The sequence below is a fragment of the Molossus molossus genome, unplaced genomic scaffold (genome assembly GCF_014108415.1).
Source record: "Molossus molossus isolate mMolMol1 unplaced genomic scaffold, mMolMol1.p scaffold_m16_p_18, whole genome shotgun sequence".
Taxonomy (NCBI): Eukaryota; Metazoa; Chordata; class Mammalia; order Chiroptera; family Molossidae; genus Molossus; species Molossus molossus.
In genome coordinates, this window is record NW_023425353.1 from 62,384,290 (window position 1) to 62,411,553 (window position 27,264).

A 27,264-nucleotide genomic window follows, 5' to 3' on the forward strand; every position below is an offset into this window, starting at 1 on the left:
GGACATTAAACAGCACAGCTGCTCTAAGTGGCTGTCTTAATCTCCTTAATCTGCTTGCATCTTCAACATATGTTCTATTATAGTACTAGATTTATAACGTACCTAAACAATGTCATAATAGTTTCAAATAAGTCTGAACAACAAGAATAATTCACCTGAATTAACTAAAGATATAATTCATTAATGAGTGTATAAATATGCTTAGCCTAAAGATGACTAAAGATAAACAAAATATCTATTTACAAGTACTCAAGAGCTATAATTTTGAAGAATCAGCAGTAACTTTATTTTGTATTGCTCCAGAAGGCTAGATTGGGACTAATGAAAACAGTTTTTTGTTTTGTTTTGTTTCAGGTAAGCGTATTTTCATTGGACATAAGAAAATTTTTTTTTTACTATACTCATACTATTTTACAATAATATATCTTCTTGGTGGCTCCTAAATGCCCAGCATATAGCAACAGACACTTAAAAATAATGAATATGTAAAAATGCTTCACAGCCTTGGCTGGTGTGACTCAGTTGGTTGCAGAGTCATAAAAAAGGTAGTGGATCCGATCATGGTCGGGGCACTGTGCTACCAGGAGGCAACCAACTGATGTTTTACATAGATGTTTTTTTCTTTCTCTCTCTAAAATCAATTAAAAAAAAAAAAAAAAAAGCTTCCCACTTCAAAAAGGCCCCTCCAATGCCTCCACTAACCAAATCTATATGCACATCTTATATGTATCCGAATCTCAATGCTAAATAAAACTCAGGGGGTTTCATCAATTAATTTCATTTCACTTCTTTCTTTTTCTTTTTTACAAAGACCATGTAAGTTGTATCAGTCTATTCTCTCAATTCCTAAAGAGTGCTACTTAAAATATGCAATATTTTGCTCAGCCGGTGTGGCTCAGTGGTTGAGTGTCGACCCATGCACCAAGAGGTCGCTGGTTGGCCCTGGCCGGTTTGGTTCAGCGGTTAGAGCGTCGGCCTGCGGTCCTGGGAGACCAGGTTCGGTTCCCGCTAAGGGCGCGTACCTCGGTTGCAGTTTGTCCCCGGCCCTGGTTGGTCGTGCGGGTGGCAGCCACTCGATGTGTCCCTTTCACATCGATGTTTCGCTCTCTCTCTCTCTGTTCCTCTCTCTCCCTCCCACTCTACCTGAACAAAAAAAAAAAAAAAAAGAGGTCGCTGGTTGGATTCCTGGTCAGTGTATATGTCCAGATTGTGTGCCCAATCCTCAGTGGGGGGCATGCAAGAGGCGGCCAATGGATGTTCTTGCTCATTGATGTTTCTACCTCTCTCCCTCTCCTTTCCTCTCTCTCTAAAAATCAATAAAGAAAAATAAAAAGTCAATATTTTGAATTTAAACCTTATTTACAAATAGATATAAATTAATATAACTGTAAGAGGCCCTTTATAGCAAAGAAAACTTTTTTTATAGGAAAAATTTCTAATGGGACCTAACTTTAAAATTGAGTATTTGACCTTATCTACAGTAAAAAAATTCCTCATCAAAAATTTTTTGAATGCCTAAAGGGATGGAGTAGTTGATTCTAAACTAAAGAAGAAATTTCCATAAGAGGAAGTGGGTAGTTAGGAGACCGTGGATTTTCTAAAAGGCAGATTCAGCATATATTTATGTTGGGAAAATGAGATTATTGAGAAGGGGTTAAAAAAAACCAGACTGAGAAGCTCTGGAATAAGTAGAGGAATGTTCTCATTATTCCTATTCTCATTATACCTTGTTTCATGTTAGGAATTTGTGGTAAACCATTTTTATCATTTATTTCTAAATATTTGTTATGCTATTGCCAAATTTAACCTATTAACAATAAACCAAAAAGCCTGACAAAAGAAAACTATATTCTAGCCTAGTCCTAGCTTTACAAAGTACCTAAAGATACGTCATTCTGAACTTTTTTGAAAAGGAAAAAAATCCAACATAACTGTTTACTTCTCTAAGAGCAGATTATTGTGCTACACTTAAGAAAAATTGGTCTTACTTAAATTATACTTTTAGAACTAAAAGTTAATGAGACCCCCCCCACACACACACAAAATTAAGGAACACCCCTTCCTGGGGCGGGTATCTAAATAAGTAAATATACATTTTAGATATTTCAATTTATATTTTATCATGAAACTACATTTCCTACAATTAAGCTCATATGTTCTGAACTGCTGAAAGCTAATTTTTTTTTAAAAAGGTTAAAATAAGATTATTAATTATGCTTACCTTTCAGTTAAATAAACATTTTCTTCAATCAGATCAAAGTAGCAAGGCATCTTCCCTTGCTTGGCACATTCCTTCCATCGCTGTGGGTCTCTGAAGTCCTCCATAACACAGGAAGGCCCAACCAGTGCTGAGCCCGGGGACAATGCAGTCTCACATTGCTGTACCTCCACTCTAACTTTCTTTCTGTCCTGAAGCTCACTATCACTTTCAGAATCACTCTCCAATTCCTGCCTCCTTTTTTTAGGAGGCCCTCTATCTTTCATATCATTTTTTTCTAAGTTTTTTGAAAGATCTTTCTTTTCATTTATAGCTAATGAGTCCTTAATGGAATTGCTGCTTATTTCAGGTGCTTGCACTGACCCCTTGTCCTTCTGAAGGGATAGAAAAAATTTACTAGTCTGGCTTGAAAACTGAGATCCTCCCCGTTGATCCCAATTCTCTTCCTCCTCACGATCATCTGTTAAGGAATCTGGTACCTGACCTTGAATTCGATCATACACAACCCCTGTTCCAGGAGGTCTACCTGCTGATCTTGGATCCCAGTAGCCATTGCCTTGCCAGTAATTACGTGTCCCACCATATTGTTCTGCACTTTGCTGATATTTGTGTCCACCACAGGCTCCATAGCTGCTATCAGGTTGCTGATAAGTGGTAGTAGGCTTTTCTTGAGGAGAGAAATCCCACCCTATGTTTCTGAATTCTTCTGATGAATGGAAGCCATCCACTCGGGAGATCTCACAAGAGGAAGAAAAATTCAACTCTGTTCTTCCCAGTCTACTATCTGGCCTATTAGGGAAAGTGGTCTGTTGCCGACACTTATTTGGGACATCTTCAAAATCATCAGAAGAATAAACTGGCAGCTCTTCTTGCCTGGAAGCTATTTTGGTTTTCACCGTTTCCTCAAAATTTGGATGACCTAGAGGATCAGATTTCACATCAGTATGACTTGTACTATCAACCCCATCACTCTGAGGATGAACAATTTCAGTCAAGTGGTTATCTATTTGTTTTCTGCTAGTCTGTGTAAAACAAATTTCTGAATTTTTCTCTGTTCCTTTATGAAGAAAGAACTTCTCAGTTTGAGGACAGGCTTTACTTGCCATACTCTCAAATTTTTCCTCATATGAATGTCTCCTTGACTCCAATCTCTCATCTTCCCAGTGGTCAGAATAGTGTCTGTAACTTTGACTGCTCCGAGAAGAACAAGGACTTGTTTCTTCCATGGGCAGAGTAGAATTCTTTGGCACAACCACAATAGACTGAAGACGGTTTCTTGGAACACTGCTATCATCAGAATCTGTATCTTCTGAATCACTTTCATCAGTGGAACTTTCAGAGGAACCAGAATACTCTTCATGAACAGTAGACACAATCTCTGAGGCATGGCCACTACTGTCACATTTTAAGGTATATGTCATACAGTCGCTGTCTTCTGTGGTTAAATTCAAATCACAAGAAGAAAATACAACTTCTGAGTCATCAGAAGTATGTTCATGTCCTCTTCTTCCTTCTTCATCTAAAGAGATTTCTGATCTTCCTCTTTTATCAGACAATATGGAATTCCCTTCTTCTTGAGCCTCATGTAAACATTTCCCAGATAATCCATTATTATGTCTGTTTTCCCAGGAAGCAAACCCCCTACCTAAATCAGGAAGGCCACCACCTACTTCTATCATTTCTTTTTCTGCATGTTTCAAAAACTCTGTGCTTTTACTCTTCAGTACAACATCCAAAACTGGAGATGGGTTCTCTCCACACTGCAAGAGAGATAAATTGTCCCCTTTTATTCCTGGTGGAAGACTCTGAAGAGATGAAGCAATGCCTGAACTCTCTATAGGTTGATATAAATCATCAAAATGATTAACAGAAACTGAACTAGTGCTACCAACACCCTGCTTATATTCTTCACATGCAAATTTTGAGCGCTGATCTGTCAGATTTCTATTATCACATATAACTGTTTTTGATTTCAAATGCACATTCATAAAGCTATTTGAAGAAATCTTCATAACTGAAGGCTCAATATCTTCAGCTGCAGAATGACACAAAGAAGGGTTGTTGTCATGTGAAGTACAATACACATCTGAATCTTTGGTTTTGCAGCTAGAAACTCTCATATCAACTGGTTCTTTAACCACTATTTTGGAATAATCTATAGTCATCACTGGCGAAGACATGAATTTATCTTGGTGTGGTGACACTGGAGGTTCTGTTTCTCTAAATGGACTTTCTGACTTACTACACTGCATGCAAGTATCATCCAAGTCTTTTTCTTTACATCTGTCAATATTCTGAAATCCATTTGATGAAAGCACACATGCTTTGACCAAAGAGGATACCTCTGATCCAGTCACACTATCATCAGAAGACATCAAGACAGTGTCAGTTTTAGAAGTGCAAAATGTTACCAAATCAGTTTCTGCCCCAGGAGATCCATTTATATTTAATTCTATGGGACAGTAACTTCTTAATTGATCATTCTTCACTTTAGACAAAGAGTCTAATTCCTTAATACTATCATGGCTATCATGTCCTATAAATTCAGACTTAAAAATAGGTGATTCTTCTAGCTTTTTAAAAGTAGGTGAATCATTTAATTGATTTGATAGAGATGGAGATCCAGTCTTCTCTCTTTCAGGAATTGTACTAATCATTCTTACTTCACTACCTTTTGAACAATGAGTCTGTAAACTGAAAGAATGAGACTGTTTGATTTCCTCAGTTAATTCTGCACAACAGAAAGAATTTTTAAATTTATCAGACTTGGATATAGATTTTGAAGGAGCAGATTTATAACGGGAAGCACTGTTTTCATGCTTGGAATATGATGACCCCCGTCGGAATCCCAGTTCATTAGGGGGAGAACAACATCTTTTCATTACTTCATTTTCTGAAGTCCTTCTGGATTCTCTTTCTAGTTTTGAAGAATACTTTCCTCTTTTCTCCATGTCTAGGTAAGAAGACTCAGTTTTGCAGTCCCGATCAGATTTAGAATAGGATGATGTCCTTAGGTCTCTATAAGAGGAGGAATGCGATGAGGTGCGCCTTGAGTATGTCTTCTTATACTCATCTTCTGAGTCAGAACTCTCTCGTGCCCTGTTATCTGTATATGGCCGAGAATAACGTGCCCTCTCTCGATAAGGGGAACTCCTATGGTAGCGACGATCAGAGTCATAATAATGGGATCGTTCTGACCGGGAGTAAGATAAGCTAGTTCTAGAGCCTCTGTCAGATCTAGAACGAGATCTGCTTCGCCTTCGCTCTCTCTCTGATCTACATCGAGAAGATATATACCGAGTATCTCTTTCAAGTTTTGAGTAGCTAAAATATTTATCATCTCTTTCTGTTTTAGATCGTGAAGATTTCCCTAAATCTTCACTTTTTAAAGGTGCTAAGTTCTTTTTTGAATCTCTTTCCTTTTCAACGCTTGCTGAAAATCTTAAATCATGTGATCGTTGACTTGACGAAGTCCGTATAGAATCTTCATCAGATTCTGAACCAAGAAAGGTGCTTTCAGATTGTGAGGATTTCTTTTTAGAACCTGTTTTTTTAGAGCCCAGACTACTCTTAGAACTATCTGGAATTTCTTCTTCCTTCCCAATATGGGAATCTTCTTTTTGTGAGGGAATACTTGCTTGCTCATTCAAATTTTGAGTTATGTGTTCTTCTGAACTATTGGATACAGTGTCATGCTTAGTGTCCACTTCTGAAGATTCTGATTCAATTGTAACTGGTGGTTCCTTCAAGGCTCTAACTGTTACATCTACTGGTGCTGTCATCAGAACTGTTATTGGTGTGTGTGGCAAGGCCAATGGCTCTGATATTGGTGTTGGTGAGGGTGTTGTGACTTGAGGAGGTGGAGGTGGTGGAGGAGGTGGAGATGAGGGTGGTGAGTCTACAGTTGTTGATTCTGCTATGACTGCTGGTAATGGTACTATGGGGGGAGGTGATGTCACTGCTGTGGTCGTAGCTAGTAGTGGCCTGGATGTTACATGAAGCAGATGTTTCTTAAAATGAATTTTGCCCAATTCTACTCTTGATTTTAGTGGGGAAGACTCTTCTGCAGTAGATAAGGTATCACCAATGTCCATTTTAATTTTAGGGGTCAAATCTACTTGAAGAGGTGCAGCTGAGGAGTTTGGCGTATCACTTTGTTTGTCATTGCCAAGTGCAGTCAGAAACCTGTTCTGCAAAGTTTTTTTTGTAAGGCTGAAGCTGAATGACACCTTCTGTCGTCCTTGTTCCTCCAAATTAACTTTTGTCTTGGTGCCTTTGGGCAAAAACCGACTAGAAGCAACACCTTTGAACATTGGTCCTTTGATGAAACCTGTTTTCTGCACATTTTCAATCTTTGCCTATAAATAAACAAAACAAGCAGTTACTACTACAATAAAGTTACTTTCGAATTGCTATCATCACAGTTTTAAATGTCAGGGAAATGAAAAGTCTTTTTTAACAACAAACAGTATAAATTTCAATAAGTATATAAGCATTTTTAAAAACTATTATGAAAATTTTCAAACATATTCCAAAATTTGGAGAATAATAAACCCCTAAGTACCCACCTGAGTTCCATAATCCAAGCTTCCCATCTCACTCATTTTACAGATGAAGTTAACCCAATGAAGCCTTTAAGCTTTCTAGGAAATCACTCTGTCCTGGCACACCACCACTATCTCTGCCTAGACCCAATACACTCAGGCCACGCTTACAGTCTTATCCTACTTATGAGGGACAACTACAAAGGATAATTTAAGAAGACAACTTTGCCCTGGCCAGTATGGCTCAGTGGTTAAAGCATCAGCTCACACACCAAAGGATTGCGGGTTCAATTCCCAGTCAAGGGAATGTACCTGGGTTGCAAGTTTGATTCCCTGCCCCGGTCAGGGTGTATGCGGGAGGCAACCAATTGATGTCTGTCTGTCTCCCCCACTTACCCCTTTCCACTCTCTCTCTAAAAAAGAAAAAAAAAAAAAAATCAATGGGGAAAAAAAAAAGAGAAGACTTCTATTAGTTTCCAAACCACCAAAGGAAAGTTAAATGCATAACCTAGGGTGTAGACCAGAACTTCAGAAAAATCTACAACAAACTCAAGCCTAAATTAAAGATGGTAACAGTTGCTATCTGAAACATTCTTCTAATTGATGTTCTTTAATCAACTCTAGTTATTTTAAGAGAATAGTTTCCCCCAAAACATGGTAAAATCTAAAATCAGTTTTCAAAATTATACAGTAACCATTCATGTGGGAAAATATCTTCACATGCATAATCACAGAGCAGTATTCAAATACTTATAATTAAATTAAATCTTACATGGAGGCTCAATACGTAAAAACAGGTAAAAAAAACTGTCTCCAGAGCTGCCAGCTTCTTTTACCTTGTCTAAATCTCTGGAACTGTCAAATTTTAAAAAACCATTTTCTTGATGTATATAACATCCCTCTCTGGAATAAGTTACTGTTGATCCAAAACCAAAATTAAACAAAAACTATTTCTTCATCTCACATTCTAAATAATAGCAAAATTTTAAATATTTTCAATCTCATAATTGCTGAATAACTAGTTAAATTACACTTACCTCATTTTCTTCTTCTCTATTGCCATTCAGCCAAGAAAGCATGCAAAAAAATAAAAAGAAATCATAAATACTTAAAACCAATTAAAATGCAAGTTTTTGGGTGTTTTTTTTTTTTTTTTTTTAACTTAAAATTTAGGATACCTAAATTTTACAGGTATATTCTATATGAACAGTCTCCATTCCTTCACAGCCTCAGGTACATTTAGTATAGCAAATATTTATTGAAGGTAGTGTCATGCACTGGCTAGGTGCTAAAAATTGAAGATGAATAAAGATGAGTCCCCTGACCTTAAAAAGCTTATAGTTATAAATACAATAGATAATTTTGTAAAAAAAAATAAACAAAATATAATTTTGTTGTAAAAGTAACTCCAACATAATGGAGTAAATACAAGGACAGAAATATGCTCAGTGTAACAGCAAAGAGTAAGACAAGGCCCCGGCCAGGTGGCTCAGTTGGTTGAGTATCATCTGTGCACCAAAAGGGTTGTGGGCTTGATCCCCAAGAGGGGGCATGCAGGAGACAGTCAACTGATGTTTCTCTTTCTCCTTCTCCCTTCCACTCTCTCTCTCTCTAAAAAAAAAAAATCAATAAAAACATATTTAAGAAAGAAAGGAAAAAAATAGGTGGACCCTTGGAGGTCCTAGAGTCTCAGTTAGAGAAACTACCTCAAATCTTTCTAAATTCATATTCATTGATGAGAATAAGCTGCATGAAAACTAGACCCCATGCCCTGGCCGGTATGGCTCCGTTGGCTGGGCATAGTCCTGGCACCAAGAGGTCACTGGTTTGATTCCCAGTCAAGGGCACATGCCCAGGACGCAAGCTTGATCCCCAGTAGGGGTGTGCAGAAGGCAGCAGGTGGATGGTTCTCTCTCATTAGTGTTTCTCTCCCTCTACTTTCCTCTGTCTCTCTAAAATAAATAAAAACATATTTTAAAAAAATAAACAAAAGAACTAGACCCCATAATAGAATATGAAATTGCAGAAGCAGAGTATTATAAAGAGATAAAAACTCAAGAGATGAGACAGGAGAACTGGTTGATAACAAAAGGAAGGAAGCCACTAATGACAAAATAAAGACTATTTAGTAATATTGCTTAAACTATATCTTAGCACAGAGGTACACTCAAGTAGTACTCTTAGCACTCGGTGGCTGCAAGCAAGAGTCATGGGGAAATACTGGCAGGGAATACTTCTCAAGTACTAAGTGATTACCTTCACCATTAGAAAAGAAACAGAATTTGCCCTGGCCAGTTTGGCTCAGCGGTTAGAGCGTCGGCCTGCGGTCCGGAGAGACCCGGGTTCAGTTCCCGCTAAGGGCACGTACTTTGGTTGCAGTTTGTCCCCGGCCCTGGTTGGTCGTGCGGGTGGCAGCCACTCGATGTGTCCCTTCACATCGATGTTTCTCTCTCTCTCTCTCCCTTCTTCTCTCTCCCTCCCACTCTATCTGTACAAAAAAATGGAAAAATATCCTCGGGTGAGGATAAAAAAAAAAAAAAGAAAAGAAACAGAATTTTACAGCTTGTTTCTTTTTTAGGTGTGTGTCCATTTTAGGGCGTGTGTGTGCATGTGTGTGTGCGTGTGTGTGTGTGTGTTTTGAGGTTTCTAAGTCTTTGATCTGCTCCCCAACAAATACAAGTGAAAACATCTGTCCTGGAAGAAAAGTTAAAACAAATGCACTGAAGTCATGCATATTTTGACATGTATACATTTAGACACTTATAGTGTCATACATTCAAAACTTAAAAGGCCTCAGATATTCAATGATATGGAAAAATGCATCGAAAAGAAATTCTTCATTAAAAAAAAACCCAAAAAACTTTGATCACAAAGGATCACATCTACCTAGTTCCCTGCTTAGTTTATGGTCATACACATTTGCAAACCTCTTTTAAACCGAGTTAATCCTTCCATAGGTCAAGGTTTTGATTAGGGAATTCAGGTGCCCTAGCTAACTATCATGAGTTAGCTGGGCTTAAGGCAACTGTGGAGACTGAACCAGAATGTATCTTTCCATTGCATATAACCACTGATTGCCCAATGACTTGTTTTACAAAGGCAACACTGTTAACTATAAGTATCAGTACTCCTATTAATCACAAGGCTAGTTGTTCAACAATTATTTAATGATCTACCCCTTTCTCAAGGCAGTGTTAGCTCTAGAAAGGCAAGATACCAAGTTCGCCCACCAGGAATTCCACACTTTACTTGAAATAATATGCTATAGAGGTATACCACGTAAAAAACAAAAACAAACAAAAATGTAAATAATTGTCATAAATGAAAAGGCTAATAAAGGGCTTTCTAATTTTCCTTTTTTCAGCTCAATCTAGTCTCACTTTCCTGATTCTTCTTCATGAAAGAACACCTTTAGTATTTATTATTCTGCTCATTAGCATGGCAATATAACAGGCAAAAAGATCAAACTTTAATGATACCTAGGTTGAAATCCTGTTTCTACTATCTACTAACTCTATGACTTGTACCACTCAATTCCCTTTCTTAACTCCCCTAGATGCCTACTCCAAATCTCTGTCACTACCACCTCCCTGATTGCTTGAAAAAAAATGTTATTTATTTTAGAGAGAAGGAGAGAGAGAGAGAAACTCCGATGAGAAAGAAACAGACTGGCTTGCCTCTTGCATACCCCCTGCTGGGGATCGAACCAGTGACCTCCTGGTGCAAGGGATGACACTCAACCAACTAAGCCACACCAGCCAGGTTCCCTGACCACTCTTGATGTTCCCAGCACTTTACCAGTGTCATATCCTCTTGCCTTCTCAAGTACTTCCATTTCCTATTTATTCCCTTTCCTCTATTATCAGTGTCTCTATCTGTGCCTGTCTCTCTCTTCATTCTCACTGCCTACTCCTTCTTAATTTTATTTGTTGGCTCTTCCTATACTAACAGATGTCTTCATGTTATAGTGTCCAAAAACGCGATTCCTGCTTAGTCTTCCTCTTTCTTCTCCATCTACTCCTCTCTCCTACCTCATCTCATCCAGATTTGGAGCTTTAAGTATCTATAGCAGTGGTTCTCAACATTCCTAATGCTGCAACCCTTTAATACAGTTCCTTATGTTGTGATGATCCCCAACCATTAAATTATTTTTGTTGCTGCTTCATAACTGTAATTTTACTACTGTTATGTCTTAGGCAACTCCTGCGAAAGGGTCATTCGACCCCCAAAGGGGTCGCGACCCACAGGTTCTAATAGATTCTATAGACTGGTGATTCCCACATCTCCAAACCCAACCCTTCTCAGCACTTACTTACCAAACTGCTCAATGGAGAGCTCTACTTGTATGTCTCCTATTTATCTCAAATGTAACATGGTCAAAATGGAACTCACGATGATTATCCCATATATGCATACAGCAATTACAATTATTATGCACACATTTTTTTTTAATGAATTTATGTAACAACTGAGTGGTCTTTCAAAAGCATATATCAGATCATAGCACATACTTGCTTACTGTCTCTTTCTGACCTTACCTCTTTTCCCAGTCCCTCCCCTCCTCATTCCTTAGGTTATAGCCCCATTAACTTTCTTTCTATCTCTCAAACATTCCAAGCTCTTTTTTGCCCTTTCACCTAAAGGTTCCTTCTTGAAATACAGTACTATTCCCCCTAGATTTTTCACAGACTGCTCCTTCATAAAAATAAGATAACACCACAAATGTTATCTCTTCTGATATTCCATCATTCTTATAGTACCTTATTTTATTACTAGCATTTTTCAATGTGAGGTTTTTTTCTTTGTTTTAATGTAGTAGTGCCTGTTTCCTCCCACTACAATATAAGCTCCTTTAGGGCAGGGATTTGGTTTATGTTGCTCACAGCTTTTTTAGTAAAAAAAGTACTAATATTTACTTAGTACTTCCTATGTTCCAAAGGCACTACGTGGAACATAGGAAGTACTAAGTAAATATTTGACTCACATCATTCCCACCTCCCTATCTAACTAAGCTTGCTTTACACTATTCCCCAAAGATTCTCAAAGTTCAAATACAGATCAGCCTTGACTTAAAATAATTTTTCATACTGCTCTTCATTCTACCATCTTCCTCCCTCTCTCACAGTTTCCACACACATATCACCCCCATGACCATCTTAATCCTCTAAGCCATTTTGGTCTCACTTTCATTCACTTGACAATTATATAAGTGTCTACTATGAACTCAGTACTGTACCACCTTTTCCTATCCCTTTCCTTATCATTCCAGACATTACTACTAAACTAAACTCCTACACCATATACTTTGTGGTGAATGGCAATCATATGTAGGCTTGACTTGCATTTAGAGTTTGTTACAAAGAAACAAAGGCATCATCTTGCCTTTACTGTATAATCTCCCCTGGGTTTACCATTCTCATTCCTAGAATAATTCTCATAAATTTTTGAATCCAAGAAATTCCTTAACAATAGTAGCAAGTTTTAGCTTTACAATCTCAGGCGATTCTCAAAGGAAAAGAGGGAAATACCTCAAAACTGACCTGTAGAAAAACAAGCCATACAGGCCATAAATTAATTTATAACATTTGCCATGCTCTCATCCAAGAAACAGGACCCATGAGAACAAGTGAATCAAAACACTGATGAGAAATATATGTGATTTATGTGGTCAATAAAGCCATGAATGCCACACTGATTTTTATCAAAGGCCTGGAAACTTTAGGCAAAACACTCTGGTATGCATATGCTAACCTGAACTAGTGCCAATGGACTTGTAAACACATACAGTAATTTTCAATTGCTTTAAGTCCACATCTTCAACTAGCATAGTATTTCAGACATACAGAGAGGTCCTAGTAATAAAGGCTAATGTATATAGATTAAATCTAGAAAAAATTCAGTCGGTCCTCGTTTATCGCGGTTAATCAGTTCCAGACTCTACTGCGATAAATGAATTTCCCGAAGTAGGATTCTTTATTTATACACAGTCATTCCTCGTCACTTCACACTTCGACTTTTGCGGCTTCACCCTATCGCATTTTCAAGTATAGTATTTGAAAAAACCAGGGCGAAGCCACGAAAGTCAAAGCACTAAGTGGCGAGGGACAATTGTAATTTGATTAAAACAAATCTTAGCGCCCTGGCCGGCTTTGCTCAGCGGTGGTCCAGAGAGACCCAGGTTCGGTTCCCGCTAAGGGTGCGTACCTTGGTTGCAGTTTGTCCCCGGCCCTGGTTGGTTGTGCGGGTGGCAGCCACTCAATGTGTCCCTTTGGCGTAGATGTTTCTCTCTCTCTCTCTCTCTCTCTCTCTCTCCCCCCCCCTTCCTCCCTCCCTCCCTCCCTCCCTCCCTCCCTCCTACTCTATCTGAACAAAAAAAGGAAGAATGTCCTCGGGTGAAGATAAAAAAAAAAAATCTTGCACTGGCCAGTGTGGCTCAGAGGTTAGAGCACTGGCCCACACATGAAGGGTTATGGGTTCAATTCCTGATCAAGGGCACGTACCTAGATTACAGGTTCAAGCCCAGGCCCCAGTTGGGGTGCATAAGGGAGGCAACTGATCAATGTGTCACTCTCACATCAATGTTTCTTTCTTTCTCTCTCTCCTCCCTCCCTTACACTCTCTCTAAAAATCAATGGAAAAAATATCCTTGGGTGAGGATTAACAAAATAAAAATAAACACAAATGTTATTAAAATTATAGTGTTTATAAGGCAAGAATATTCTCATAGGAAGTAATTTCACCTCTGATATATAAATATAGGTCAAAATAGCAACTCTCTCCTACAATGTCATACCCATCAACTATTCTTATAACCAAAAACAGTTGCAACTTTATTTAAATGTGGTGTCCATATAAGATAGTAGGTAAAGCTTATTTTCTTTACACAAGAAGTCACATTTTAAAGAAACACACCTGATCTCAAATGTATCATTGTAGAGGTCCACACTAAGGAAAGGTAAGAATATCATTCGAAATGTCAATAATTTGTATGTATAGCTGAAATCTGTTCCTAAATTTGTGTTCTAAATTAATTTGCACAAACACTTGCATAAAATGAATTATGTTTTCCTATTAAAGCAATCTGCTTTTTCCAAAACCCATAAATTGGGCTATATGGTGACCAATTTGAACATTTTAGGGCCTATATATGCAAATGAGTTTCACTACTGTATTCACTATTTTGAGTTAAATCTCTTTAAATTGTCCATTTTATTCTCATTAGCAAAATGATGTGGGGGAGGGGTCACCCATTACCAAATAACTTTCAAAAGACAGAAATGCATACATACTGAAATTCATTTTTAGTAATAGCCAATGAATCACAACACAAAGAATTGAGGGTAAGTTCTTAGTGACCTGATTACATTATACTATTATCTTACAGCCCCCATCTACTAGACCACCATCACCATAATAAGCAGATAACAGAATATTTTCCATTTTTCAGGAACTGGGTTAAATGCTCTACAATACATCTAGCTCATTTGACCCTCAAGCCTATGAAAGATATACTGTTTATATTCCCATTTTACAAATGAAGAAAACTAAAGTTACATAGCTACTGAAGTGGCAGAGCCAAGTATCCATAGGCTGTTTGACTGCAGAGCCCTTGCTCTTGACAACAAATATTAGCTAGTACACAGAACTGAGAACAAAGGGTAAACAGTTTCAGAGAAACATATTTTGATTCAGTGACTAGTAAATGTTATCTGCCTGGCAACAGAAGGGGCTATATCATGAAATAAAGAGTAACAGAAGTGTTCACACTAGAGTCCTGATGATCATGTCTGTCTTATAAAGGAAACTCCCAAACTGGATATAAAAGAAATAATAATAATAACTGGGGTTGTTTTTTTCCACTTTAGGACTAGATTCTCCTATGAAAAAGATACTACACTAAGAGCAGTGTGGAATACTGACTCCCAAGAGTCTGAGAGAGATGGCTTATTACAGACAGACTGTAGGATATAAGCTCACCTAGTTAATGTTTAATAAGCTTCACCTACCCTGTATTTTACCAGACTGGATACTTCTGCCAGCCTTCCAGTCCTTCTCTTGCTTAACCACTTTAAACAGAAACATGAAAATACATGGTGGTCAGTTCCTTCCTGTGGTTATAAACTTTCATGCAAATTTGCTCTTTAAAACCACCTTCAATATAAAAACAATGAAAGTAAAACATGTGCTGTGACTAAATCTAAACACATGAGAAAGATGAGGTTTCTCTCTCTAAAAAAATTTTTTTCCCTTTATTGATTTTGAGAGAGAGAGAGAAACATTGATGAGAGAGAACATCAACTGGCTGCCTCCTGCATGCCCCCACTGGAGATTTGGCCCACAACCTGGGCATGTGCCCTGGCCAGGAATTGAACCAGAGACCTCCTGGTGCATAGGTCAACATCAACCACTGAGCCACGCTGGTTGGGTGCGTGCGCGTGCACTCTCTCACTCTCTCTTTTTTGTTTTTGTTTTTTATAACCCTCACCCGAGGACATTTTTCCATTTTTTGTTCAGATAGAGTGGGAGGGAGAGAGAGAGAGAGAGAGAGAAACATCAAAGTAAAAGGGACAGATCGAGTGGCTGTCATCCGCACAACCCATCCAGGGCCGGGGACAAACTGCAACCGAGGTACGTGCCCTTAGTGGGACCCGAACCCGGGTCTCTCCGGACTGCAGGCCAATGCTCTAACCGCTGAGCCAAACCGGCCAGGGCTCTCTCTCTTTTTTGTTAATCCTCACCCAAAGACATTTTTACCATTGATTTTTAGAGAGCAGAAAGAAGGGATGGGGGCGGGGAGAAATCGATGTGTGAGAAACACATCTATTGGTTGCCTCCCACATGTGCCCCAATCAAACCTGCAACCCAAGTACATGCCCTTGACTAACCTCTGAGCCAAACTGGCCAGGGCTAGATCCTGATTTTTTTTTTTTAAATGTATAGGGACTGTGTAAGTAACATTAAGAATTACTGCCAATTGCATTTTAGACCAATGTCCGGTTTATGGATGAAGCTGTGACAAAAGTCTCCTTTACCTTTTAAAAATGTTGCAGTTTTTAAGTTATGATTTATTTTGATTGTGAAATAAATACATGAATGATAAAAAATTAAAAAAAAAAAAGAATTACTGCCAATTGCACTGGATATAATGATATTGTTTTTTGTTTTGTTTTTTTGAAGCCTTTATCTCTTAGAGATATCAAGTATGAAATGATAGAATATCTGGATAGCTTTAAAATATCCCAGTAACAACAAAACGAGTAGGGGATAGATGAAACCAGAAGGGCAAAATGTTAATAACTGTTGAAGCTGGATGAGTACACTGGGCAGGGGCAAGGAGTCATTATACTATTCTCTCTTGTATAAATGTTTGAAGTTTTCCAGAATAAAAAATATTTTAAAGTTTAAATGCAACACGAAAAAGGATAACAAATCTCCAAACAAGTAAACAACAAGAGACCATGCAGTAGGCAGAGTTGGTGGTCAGAAGTATGCTGACAAAGTGTACATATTCCTGTTGCCATCCAATCACCTGCCTACCCACAATCAGGGCCCATTCACCTGGTTGTGGCTCAGCATTAATCTCCTGACCCAAGCAGAAGTTATCACCAGGATTCACTCATTTGATTTAGACTATATTTCTACAGTTGCAATAATTTCACTTCCCTAGCAATAAACTAAAAGGTCACAAATATGTAACAACAGTGAACATAATGATGGAAAATAATTTTTTTTTTTTATCCTCACCCGAGGACATTTTCCCGTTTTTTGTTCAGATAGAGTGGGAAGGAAAGAGAGGAAGAGAGAGAGAGAGAAACATCAATGTGAAAGGGACACATCGAGTGGTTGCCACCCACACGACCCAACCAGGGCCGGGGACAAACTGTAACCGAGGTACATGCCCTTAGTGGGAACCAAACCCAGGTCTCTCTGGACCACAGGTTGACGCTCTAACTGCTGAGCCAAACTGGCCAAGGGGTAAAATATCTTCTGTAAGTTAATCTTTGCCAAACAGAATCAACATGTAATTCTACTTTAGGGTCACTTAATTTGAAAAGACTCAATGTGAGAAGAAATTTTTTAAAGACTCAAGGTGAGAAATTTTCAACAGTAGATACAGAACTACATTGTGTTTGGTATACAGAATATTAATATTCTGAATATTTAAATCCCACCCATTTGCCAATCTTTTAAGATAAGACAGAACAGTGCTAAATTTTCATTTTCTGTGAAAATTATCTTTGACTTCTCAAGATAAACATAAAAACAATATTTTGTGTATCGTTTTGCATATTAGAAATCTGATTGCAATTTCCACTTGCAGACATCAAATTCCAGATATGTACATAATAATAATATACGTATAAATAATGTATAATAATAAAATGATTTAAACTATAAAACAGAATTTTATCACTAGTTCTATCCCGTGGGTTTTTTGCTTGTTTTATGTCTCAAATGTCAAGTTACACTATAACCAGAATTAAAGAAAATACAGTTGATCCACAGCCCTAGTGATCCAGTCCCCATCCACTTTAAAATATTCCAATAATCACACAGGAATGTTAAGTATCATGAATAGCTCATTAGAAGAGGGCAAATCTTATGTTCTATGCCAAAGAAATACTGCAAATTGACAAGGCAGATGCACCCTTCACAGAAACAAAAAGTAAAGTAACAGAAGGACTGTGACTTGGAAGTAACAACAGTAGTTAATATCATATCCAAAGTCAAATTAGGCAGCTGGTTTTCATGCCTACAATCACACTAAGAGCACTGAAAATCAAAGGTGACATCATAACTAGTATGATGAAAAAGAACTATACAGTTCAGCCTAAGTTTTCTGTTCTAGGGCCTTTCTAGTGCCTTCTGTCCTTAAGGCATGTCCCAATTCCTCTCCTCCCCCCAAAACACCAGATGGTGAGGCATTACAGTAACATGCATAGGTTAAGAACAAAAGCATGAAAGTCAGTCAAACATGGATTTGAATACCATCTCCAATACATTAACACTTTTAAATGTAATTAACCAAGAGAAATGGTAGTCAAAGAGATTATCTATAAAACTAAAATAGTAACACTGTATTTACTTCAAAGAGAAGATGAAAGAAAAATGTCTAGGAGCATTTGAGATCTTGCTTTCCAGCATGTCAATCAAATAACTTCTTGTAAAAACTCTAAAAAAAAAAAAAGAAAGAAAGAAAAATGTCTAAGTCTTTGCAGAGAGTCGGCGTGGTTTCCTGCTTCAACAGTGCTTGGATGGAACCCAGCATTTGACCCCCTTCCCAGCCAGCTGCTCAGGTCCAGCCTTCTGCCACCTCCTCACAGCACCCTTGGAGGGACCCAAGGACTCGGCCACCACTCCAGCGCTGTATAGTCACTTCTCCTCAGCCTCCCACCATGAAGACCAAGTCCACCTCACAGGTGCACTAGAACTACCTCCACAACTACAACCAGGACTCAGAGGCCACCATTAACTGCCATCATCCACCACCAGATCAACCTGGAGCTCGATGCTTCCTCTGTCTACCTGTTCATGTCTTACTACATGGACCATGATGATGTGGCTTTGAAGAACTCTGCCAAATATTTTCTTCACCAATCTCATGAGGAGAAGGAACATGCTGAGAAACTGATGAAGTTGTAGAACCAACGAGGTGGCCAAATGTTCCTTCAGGATATCAAGAAACCAGATGTGATGACTGGGAGAATGGGCTGAAGGCAATGGAGTGTGTGCTATACTTGGAAAAAAGTGTGAACCAGTCACTACTGGACTTGCACAAACTGGCCACTGACAAAATGACCCTCATTTGTGTGATTTCATTGAGACTCACTACCTGAATGAGCAAGTGAAACCTATCAAAAAACTGAGTGACCACATAACCACCTTGCACAGGTTGGAAGCCCCTGAAACTGGCATGGCAGAGTATCTCTCTGACAGGCACAAAGAGAACTAAGCCTTAGGCTGGCTTCCCATAGCCACAGAGAGTGATTTCCCTAATCACCAGAGCAGTACATGCATAATAGAGTTACTTTTACTTTTTCTATAAATTGTACCAAATCATCCACTTATGTTAATTTGGTACGCCCCATCCCAGAAAAGAAAAATGTCTATTTAAAATCCTCCATCTAGTACCTGGCACATAGCTAGTGCTCAATAAATAGAAACTGTTGGTTAAAAATTTGAATTACATATTTGTAAGATTCTTTGGTTAATAAGTCTCCAATATTAGTAATAAGCCTAAATAGTAAGGGCCTTGCTCATTTTTTAAATCCTCAGTTCTTGGCATTGATAAGGTGCACAGTAAATAATTTTGAACAAATGAGGAGTAGAGAAGTGGAGATAGAGATGAAAGGCTGAAAGAGACTGAGAATGGCAAAAAAAAAAAAAAAAAAATAGGGAGTTACTGACACTTAACTGTAGTCTTCAGGCCAGTGCCAGTTGACTAAATTTTGTTACATATCTATTAAGTACATAAATTGAGACTCAAATTTAGAAACTTTTACAGCAATCTGACCTTGACCAGTGATCAACAGGCTTATATATTTTTAAGGTTTTTATTTTTAAACAATTACAAATTGACAGGAAGTTGCAAAAATAGTACAGAGTCCCTATACTCTTCACCCAACCCCCTTCCAACAGTGACATCTTATATAGCCATATTCAAATATGAAAACCAGGAAACTGACATTGGTACATTACCATTAACCAGACTAGACCTTATTTAGTTTTCACCATTCTTTTTAACCTTCATTCATATTTGTGTGTGTGTATGTGTAGTTCTATGCAATATAATTCCATGTATAGATTCATGTAACCACTACCACAATCAAGATACATGATAGTGGCATTGTATTTTGAAAGTCTACATTTTTCACTTCATTTTTCTAGGACTTCATTTTTATTACATGTTTAAAACGTATTAGTTCAGCCCTGGCCGGTTTGGTTCAACGGTTAGAGCATCGACCTGCGAACCAGAGCGGCCAGTTTGGTTCCCGCTAAGGGTACATACCTCAGTTGCAGTTTGTCCCTGGCCCCAGCTGGGGTCGTGTGGGTGGCAACCAGTGGATGTGTCTCTCTCACATGAATGTTTCTCTCTCCCTCTCTTCCTCCCTCTCTATCTCAAGATAAATGCAAAAAAATAAAAATAAAAAATAAAACGTATCAGTTCATGACAGACTGAAAAGAAAACCAAAAAAGACCTGGTCTTTCACCACAGATAGTCCAAGAAACACTAAACTAAAACATTCACAAATTGGCTTTATCCTATTTAGAATTCCTCATTCCTAAGTAATTGATAATTAGATTTATTTTCTCCTATGGAGTAGCAGACAATCTTAAATTGAAGCATATTCTGAAAGTCCCAACTTTTTGTATGTTAAGGTTGGACTGCTATCTGATAAAGTTCTATTCTTCACTCCTTAGTCTTTTACTCCTATTGTACCCAACAGACCAACGTAAACAAATGCCAGGACTTCATTGTTTATGCCTCCAGAAGAGTGCAATATGTGGGGAATAAACAGACAACATGACCTTACAAAATATATAAAGAAAAGGAAAAATAGGCCTCTAGAAACTTCATAATGCTCATCCAAAATCTTCTTTTGGTTTTATTTTTTACCTTTCCAGATTCCTGAAAATACACTAGAATCATTTCTTACCTGAAGCTTTAAGAAATTTTTCAGTATGTTTAGACCATATGTCATTTATTAAGAAATTTTCTTTCGGCTCCTAGCCCACAATTCCTATACTCTTGTTTGTCAAAGTATGATTAGAACCCTCTAAACTAATTTCTCCTTTTGACACTAATAGCCTGTGGTAGAGGAAGATTGAAAGACTGAAAGAGTAAGAGGGAATTTTCTCCTTCCAGTTGGTCACAGTTCCTATGTGTATTGACCCACCAATCATATGCATTTCACCCTGGTGTTGATTCCAGTTCCTACATTTTTTCCCACAATTTCAGACTAGCCTGACTGCAATTCCTCACAAACACCAGCATCAGTAGTCCAATAGCCACTTCCTCAGAGGTCTCAGCTCTACTGGGCCCTACTCCAAGCTTCTAGGTTCTGGTAACCACACCCTCTTCCCTTTTCTTCTCACAGCCCTAGGGTGGATAGAGCTACTTTCTGCCTTTCTCTGTTACCTCAGTGTCCCCTTTTCATTTTCTCAATTCTCCAAAAACCCTTTTAACCAATTCCTTACATTAAATTCTGTTTTCCTGACTGAGAACATAAAGCTCTTTTCTTAAGAGAAACAGCCCTGGCCAGTTTGGCTCAGCGGTTAGAGTGTCGGCCTGCGGTTCAGAGAGACCCAGGTTCGGTTCCCGCTAAGGGCACGTACCTCGGTTGCAGTTTGTCCCCGGCCCTGGTTGGGTTGTGCGGGTGGCAGCCACTCAATGTGTCCCTTTCACGTCGATGTTTCTCTCTCTCTCCTTCCCACTCTGAACAAAATATGGAAAAATGTACTCAGGTGAGGATTAAAAAAAAGAGAAACATAAAACTGGGATGAGCCATGCTTTCCTGAAAACTTAAAATATTCTTTCAATTTATTTTAACCATTTAAAAAACATAGAATCATTCTTAGTTCACAGGCTGTACTAAAACATACCGGCAGGCTGGATTTGGTCAACTGGCCAGTTCGCCAACCTCTGTTCTAAATTCTGCCTTTTATAAAATCAAAATATTATATTCATTGGTAGTCTCAAAAAAACTACTTTAGTAAATTTAGGCTTAATCTATAACGCAAAACTTCACTGAAACAGAACAGTGTCACTTACCCTCCTCAAACTTTCTTTTGAAATATGTTTTTATTGCCCTGGCTAGTTTGACTCAGCAGTTAGAGCATCGGCCAGAAGACCAAAGAGTCCCAGGTTTGACTCTGGTCAAGGGCACGTACCTCAGTTGCAGTTCTGTCAGAGTCCTGCGGGAGGCAACCAGTAGAAGTGTCTCTGGCATCAATGTTTCTTTCTGGCATCGTTTTTTTTCTCTCTCGCTCTCTCCCCACTTCACCCCGCCGCCCACCCCACTCTGTCTGAAGATAAATAGAAAAAAATATATCCTCAGGTGATGATTTTAAAAAATAAATATGTTTTTAATGATTTTTTTAGAGAGAGAAGAACAGAGAGAGAGAGAAACATTGATCAGCTGCCTCTGGCAGGCCCCCTATTGGGGACAGAGCTAGCAACCCAAGCATGTGCCCTGATCAGGGATCCAAGCAGGACCTCTGAGTTCATGGGATGACGCCCAATCCACTGAACCACACTGGCCAGGCCTCAAATTTTCTTTTAATGAGGGCAAAGATAAGAAAATTTACTAACAGGGAAATTACAAAGTATGATCTAGGCTCTGTTTAAGTATTTGTCAACCTTGTATACCTTCCTTCTACCTCTGTAGTACCATAAAAAAAAGCACAGGTTTTTAAACTAACTGTGAATAATGCAAATTTATGAATCAGAGAATCATTAAGTTAGAGTCTTAATGATGCAAACTTAGGTTAGAGTAGGAATGGTCCCACTTTCCAAACAATTTTTTTTTTTTTAATCCTCACCCAAGGATACTTTTCCATTTTTTGTTCAGAGAGAGAGAGAGAGAGAGGGAGGGAGGGAGGAAGGAAGAGAGGGAGAGAGGGAGAGAGAGAGAGAGAGAAACATGGACGTGAAAGGGACACAGCGAGTGGTTGCCACCCGCACAACCCATCCAGGGCTGGGGACAAACTGCAACCAAGGTACGTGCCCTTAGCAGGAACCGAACCTGGGTCTCTCTGGACCACAGGCCGATGCTCTAACCACTGAGCAAACCCGCCAGGGCCCAAACAATTCAAGTAGAGAAAACATCTATAAATATCTGAGCAAGTTACATGGAAAAAAAAATTTTTTTCATCCTCACCCAAGGATATTTTTCCATTGCTTTTAGATAGAGTAGGAATGGAAGGGAGGAAGGGAGAGAGAGACCAATGTGAGAGACACATCGGTCAGCTGCCTCCCGCACGATCCTGCAACCAAGATAACGGACTCTTGACTGGGAATCGAACCCTCAACTCTTCAGTCTGCAGGCCAATGCTCTAATTGCTGAGCCAAACCAGCCAGGGCGAAATGTCTTATTTCAAAGTAACCATAATTGTATAGCCTCTCCTGTTAATCCACAACTACTTTGATTCCCTAGTATCAGCAATGAGAAATGATATCTCTTTGGCATCTTACGCTCCGACAAATATGTTCTTTATTGCTATTTGTGAGTTCTGTCCATTTGTCCAAATGGACAGAGCTCAAGTCCTCAGAGCACCCATGCACTAAGACTACCTCACCACCTGGACACATCTTGCACTGACAACAAGACAAAAGTAGCACAAGCAGCAGCAGAGTTGTGTGTGTGACATGAGAGAGGCATAAACAGTACCCCTCTCAAAAAAAGGCAAATTATCTATAGTAAAAAGATAAATTTTGTTGAAGTACAATAAAACACTTTGTTAGAAATAGGTGAAAATGTACCCCTGAAGTTTCCCCCAAGGTAACTGTAATAGGTATACTCTTTAAGCTTAATTTTCCATGTCTGTTAAAAAGTAAAAACAAAACTTTATTGTCACAATTAATGAAAAGTATAGGATAGTCTTTTTGGCAGATTAACAGCAATTTGTGTAAGGAAGTAATGTTAATAGCTGATTACCAACACTGAAACAATGGTAGTTGAATATAAAACCAGTGTCTCCCCAATTACAGTATTGCTTGCATGCATTAGAGAAACAATGAGACCACCAAGAAATACTTGGTGCTCATATTTCTTTGACTACTTTTCTTCATTATTAGAGAAGATAATAATAGTCTCAGAGGATATAAATTGGGGTATAAACTGGAACCTGGCTATGAGAGGAGGATATTTTTTCAGCTGGGCATGTGTTAGCTACAAAATTTGTTAGCTATGTGCTTTTGTGAAACATACCCAATGCTTACCAATTCTTAATTTCATCATTACTACTTTTTCCACATTTTTGCCCTGGCCGGTTTGGCTCAGCAGTTAGAGCATCAGCCTGCGGTCCCGAGAGACCCGGGTTCAGTTCCTGCTAAGGGCACGTACCTCAGTTGCAGTTTGTCCCCAGCCCTGGTTGGTCGTGTGGGTGGCAACCACTCGATGTGTCCCTTTCACATCGATGTTTCTCTCTCTCTCTCTCCCTCCCACTCTACCTAAACAAAAAATGGAAAAATGTCCTCGGGTGAGGATAAAAAAATTTTTTAAAAGGTGTTTAAAAGCATGTGTATTTTCATAATTCTCCAATGTTTAAAATATTTTTAGGCCCTGGCCTGTTTGGCTCAGCGGTTAGAACGTCAGCCCGCGGACCAATGAGTTGCTGGTTCATTTCAGGGCATGTACCTCTGTTGTAGTTCATCCCAGATGCAGGAGGCAGACGGTCAATGTGTCTCTCTCACATCAATGTTTCTCTCTCTCCCTCTCTCTCTCCCTCCCTTCCTCCCACTCTATCTGAAGAAAAAGAAAAGATACTTTTTAGGTGGTTACTAATACAAAGCATTAAAAAAAAGCTAACATTTAATGCTTATATATGCATTCATCCATTCCTTCACATGATTTACTTGTTTGGTTCTGTTGCTAGAACCTATGTAGTCCCAGCCCTGGCCGGTTTGGCTCAGTGATTAGAGGGTCTACCCAAGGACCAGAGAGTCTTGGGTTCAATTTTTGGTCAAGGACATGTACCTGGGTTGCAGGTTCAATCCCCAGCCCTGGTGCGGTCATGCAGGAAACAACCAATCAATGTGTCTCTCCCACATCAATGGTTCTCTCTCTCCCTCCCTCCCTCCCTCCCTCCCACTCTATCTCAAAAAAAAGAAAAAAAATATATCAATGGAAAAATATCCTCAGGTCAGGATTTCAAAAAATAAATATATAAATAAATAAAGTGAAGAAATCCCAGTAATTAGCAGCTAAGTACATAGTAGTACATGCTCAGTAAATGTTTCAGTTGACTTGATTCTTTATAACATTATTTTCACCACAGAAGCAGTATCATAGTTCTGGCCGGTTTGGCTCAGCGGTTAGAGAGTCCGCCTGCGGTCCAGAGAGACCCGGGTTCGGTTCCAGCTAAGGGCACGTACCTCGGTTGCAGTTTGTCCCCAGCCCTGGTTGGGCCCTGTGGGTGGTAACCACTCGATGTGTCCCTTTCACGTCCATGTTTCTCTCTCTCCCTCCCACTCTATCTGAACAAAATATCAAAAAATATCCTTGGGTGAGGATTAAAAAAAAAAGCAGCAGCAGCAGTATCATATAATTATAGCTCATGTTATAGAGTTGATACACTCTGGTCTAGAATTGATAAGTTAATGGAAGAGTTATATTATTAACCAGGCAATTTTAGGAAGTCTCTGTGTGTGCTCAAGATCAAAATATATGAATTTTGATACAAAGGGTTTTTGCAGCCCTGGCCAGGTGGTTTAGTTGGTTGAAGCATCATCCCATACACCAAAAAAAAGGTCTCAGGTTCGATTTCCAGTCAGGACACATACCTAGGTTGCGGGTTTGACCATTGGGGTGCATACAGATGGCAACCCTCAATGCTTCTCTCTCTCTCCCCCTTCCTTTCTCTAAAACCTTTCTTTGAAAAAAGGGTTTTTGCACCCTGGCCAGTTTAGCTCAGCAGTTAGAGTGTCAGCCTGCGGTCCAGAGAGACCCGGGTTCGGTTCCCACTAAGGGCATGTACCTTGGTTACAGTTGTCCCCAGCCCCGGTTGGGTCAGGGCCGTGCAGCAGGAGGCAGCCACTTGATGTGTCCCTTTCACGTTGATGTTTCTCTCTCTCTCTCTCTTCCTCCCACTCTATCTGAACAAAATATGGAAAAATGTCCTCAGGTGAGAATAAAAAATAAAAAATAAATAAATGAATAAAAAGTGTTTTTACAGCCATCTATATAAATTATGGAAAAATAATGTTAGGTCTACTTTAAATTAACACAAAAATCATAAAAATGTTAAACTTGGCATGCCTCATCTGCCAACTAAAGTAAAGAGTATATAATTAATAACTTTCACCAATAAATAACTATTCACCAACAGGCTAAATATCAGACAAAAGACTCAAAATACAAGTTTATCCATGGGTCTCCAAAGAGCTAATCATGAAGCAAGTATTGGTGATTACTGTACAACCTTCCCAAAGAGAGGCTCTTACTACACTTGGCAAAACGTGGGCAGCAAGAAGAGCTACAGTCAGAAACCATACTTGCTCCAAGGTTTTGCAAGCCCATAGCTGGCTCCCAGTAATCAGACCTCTCAGCAACCTGCCAGCAAGATCACACTCCTACCAACACCCACAAACCATTCCAAGGATATTTTCACTTGTGAGATGTTAGAATCTGACAGAAAAAGCATTCTAAAATAAACATCATCCATAATAATTCAGACTAATTTTAAACCTCCATCTAATGACCACTATATCTGCTCAGTGGGAAGAGACTTTGAAGTAAATGTTAGCTTGATTTTAAAAAGAAGGAGGGGGAGGGGAGAGGCTACCAAATTAAACATAAAGTACATTACACATGAATTCCAAAACTAAGGGACCCAAATACAACATTTTATTAGTATACGATAACCAAAAATTACACAAGGTAATTGCCTCTCAATTAAATCCATAAAAGACTTTCAAATATAAATCCTATTATGAAAAACAACAAACCTATTGAATTTTCAGTTGGTCAACTTCAAACCAACCATTTTCAAGAGACTGAACTTAAATGCCTTGAGTTTCCTCTTTAAAATAACCAAGCAACTAATCAAAATAGGGCAGGAATAAAAGATCTTTAATCCATCAGCACCAAACAGGACAAATATTAAGTATGGACAATAAAATAAACCTTTTTTTTTAAGAAAAAAGTATAGGAGTCAAATTCTAAATAAAATCGTGAAAACACTATCATAAATTACCAAATATACTCACCCCATGGGGAAACAGATTTGAAAGGAGACACCTTCCACATAGCACAACATGTCATAAGGCCCTTTTAAACTGCTTAACATGATAATCAGACACCTTAAGAAAATAAAACAATATAGTAAATCCATAGTATAGAATATTGCCTGTTAAAAAATAAAAAAAGATGAAAACATCTTATATGTAAATGCAAACATGCAGATAATATGTAGGATAAAAAGTGATATGTATAGTAGTATGACTCCATTTATGTAAAAACAAAAATCAGTCCTGGTCAGGTAGTTCAATCTGTTAGAACGTTATCCCCATAGGCCAAGTTTGTGGGTTTGATCCTCAGTCAGGGCATATACAAGGATCAACCAATAAATGCATAAATAAGTGGAACAACAAATTGATGTTACTCTCTCTTTCTCTCTCCCTGTCTCAAATCAATCCATCAATAAAAATTATATATATAAACAAAAATAAAATAAAAGGAAAAGGTCTGGCCCTGGCCAGTTTGGCTCAGCGGTTAGAGAGCGTTGGCCTGCGGTCCGGAGAGACCCGGGTTCAGTTCCCGCTAAGGACATGTACCTCGG

At 38.7% G+C, this 27,264-nt stretch overlaps 1 protein-coding gene across 3 annotated transcripts in view; it reads right to left on the reverse strand.

Moving 5' to 3' along the window:
- Positions 1-27,264, reverse strand: part of SETD2 (SET domain containing 2, histone lysine methyltransferase) — a 107,145-nt gene that overhangs the window by 71,878 nt on the left and 8,003 nt on the right. For all 3 annotated transcript variants that reach the window (XR_004960178.1, XM_036267207.1, XM_036267209.1), the window contains 2 exons: positions 7,800-7,815; positions 2,222-6,576 (listed from right to left, as the gene is read on the reverse strand). Coding sequence is in view for 2 of the 3 variants with exons in the window: in XM_036267207.1 (XP_036123100.1) it covers positions 2,222-6,576; positions 7,800-7,815 (4,371 nt within the window). In the remaining variant the exon portion in view is untranslated. Of the gene's footprint in view, positions 1-2,221; positions 6,577-7,799; positions 7,816-27,264 lie in introns of those variants that run through there.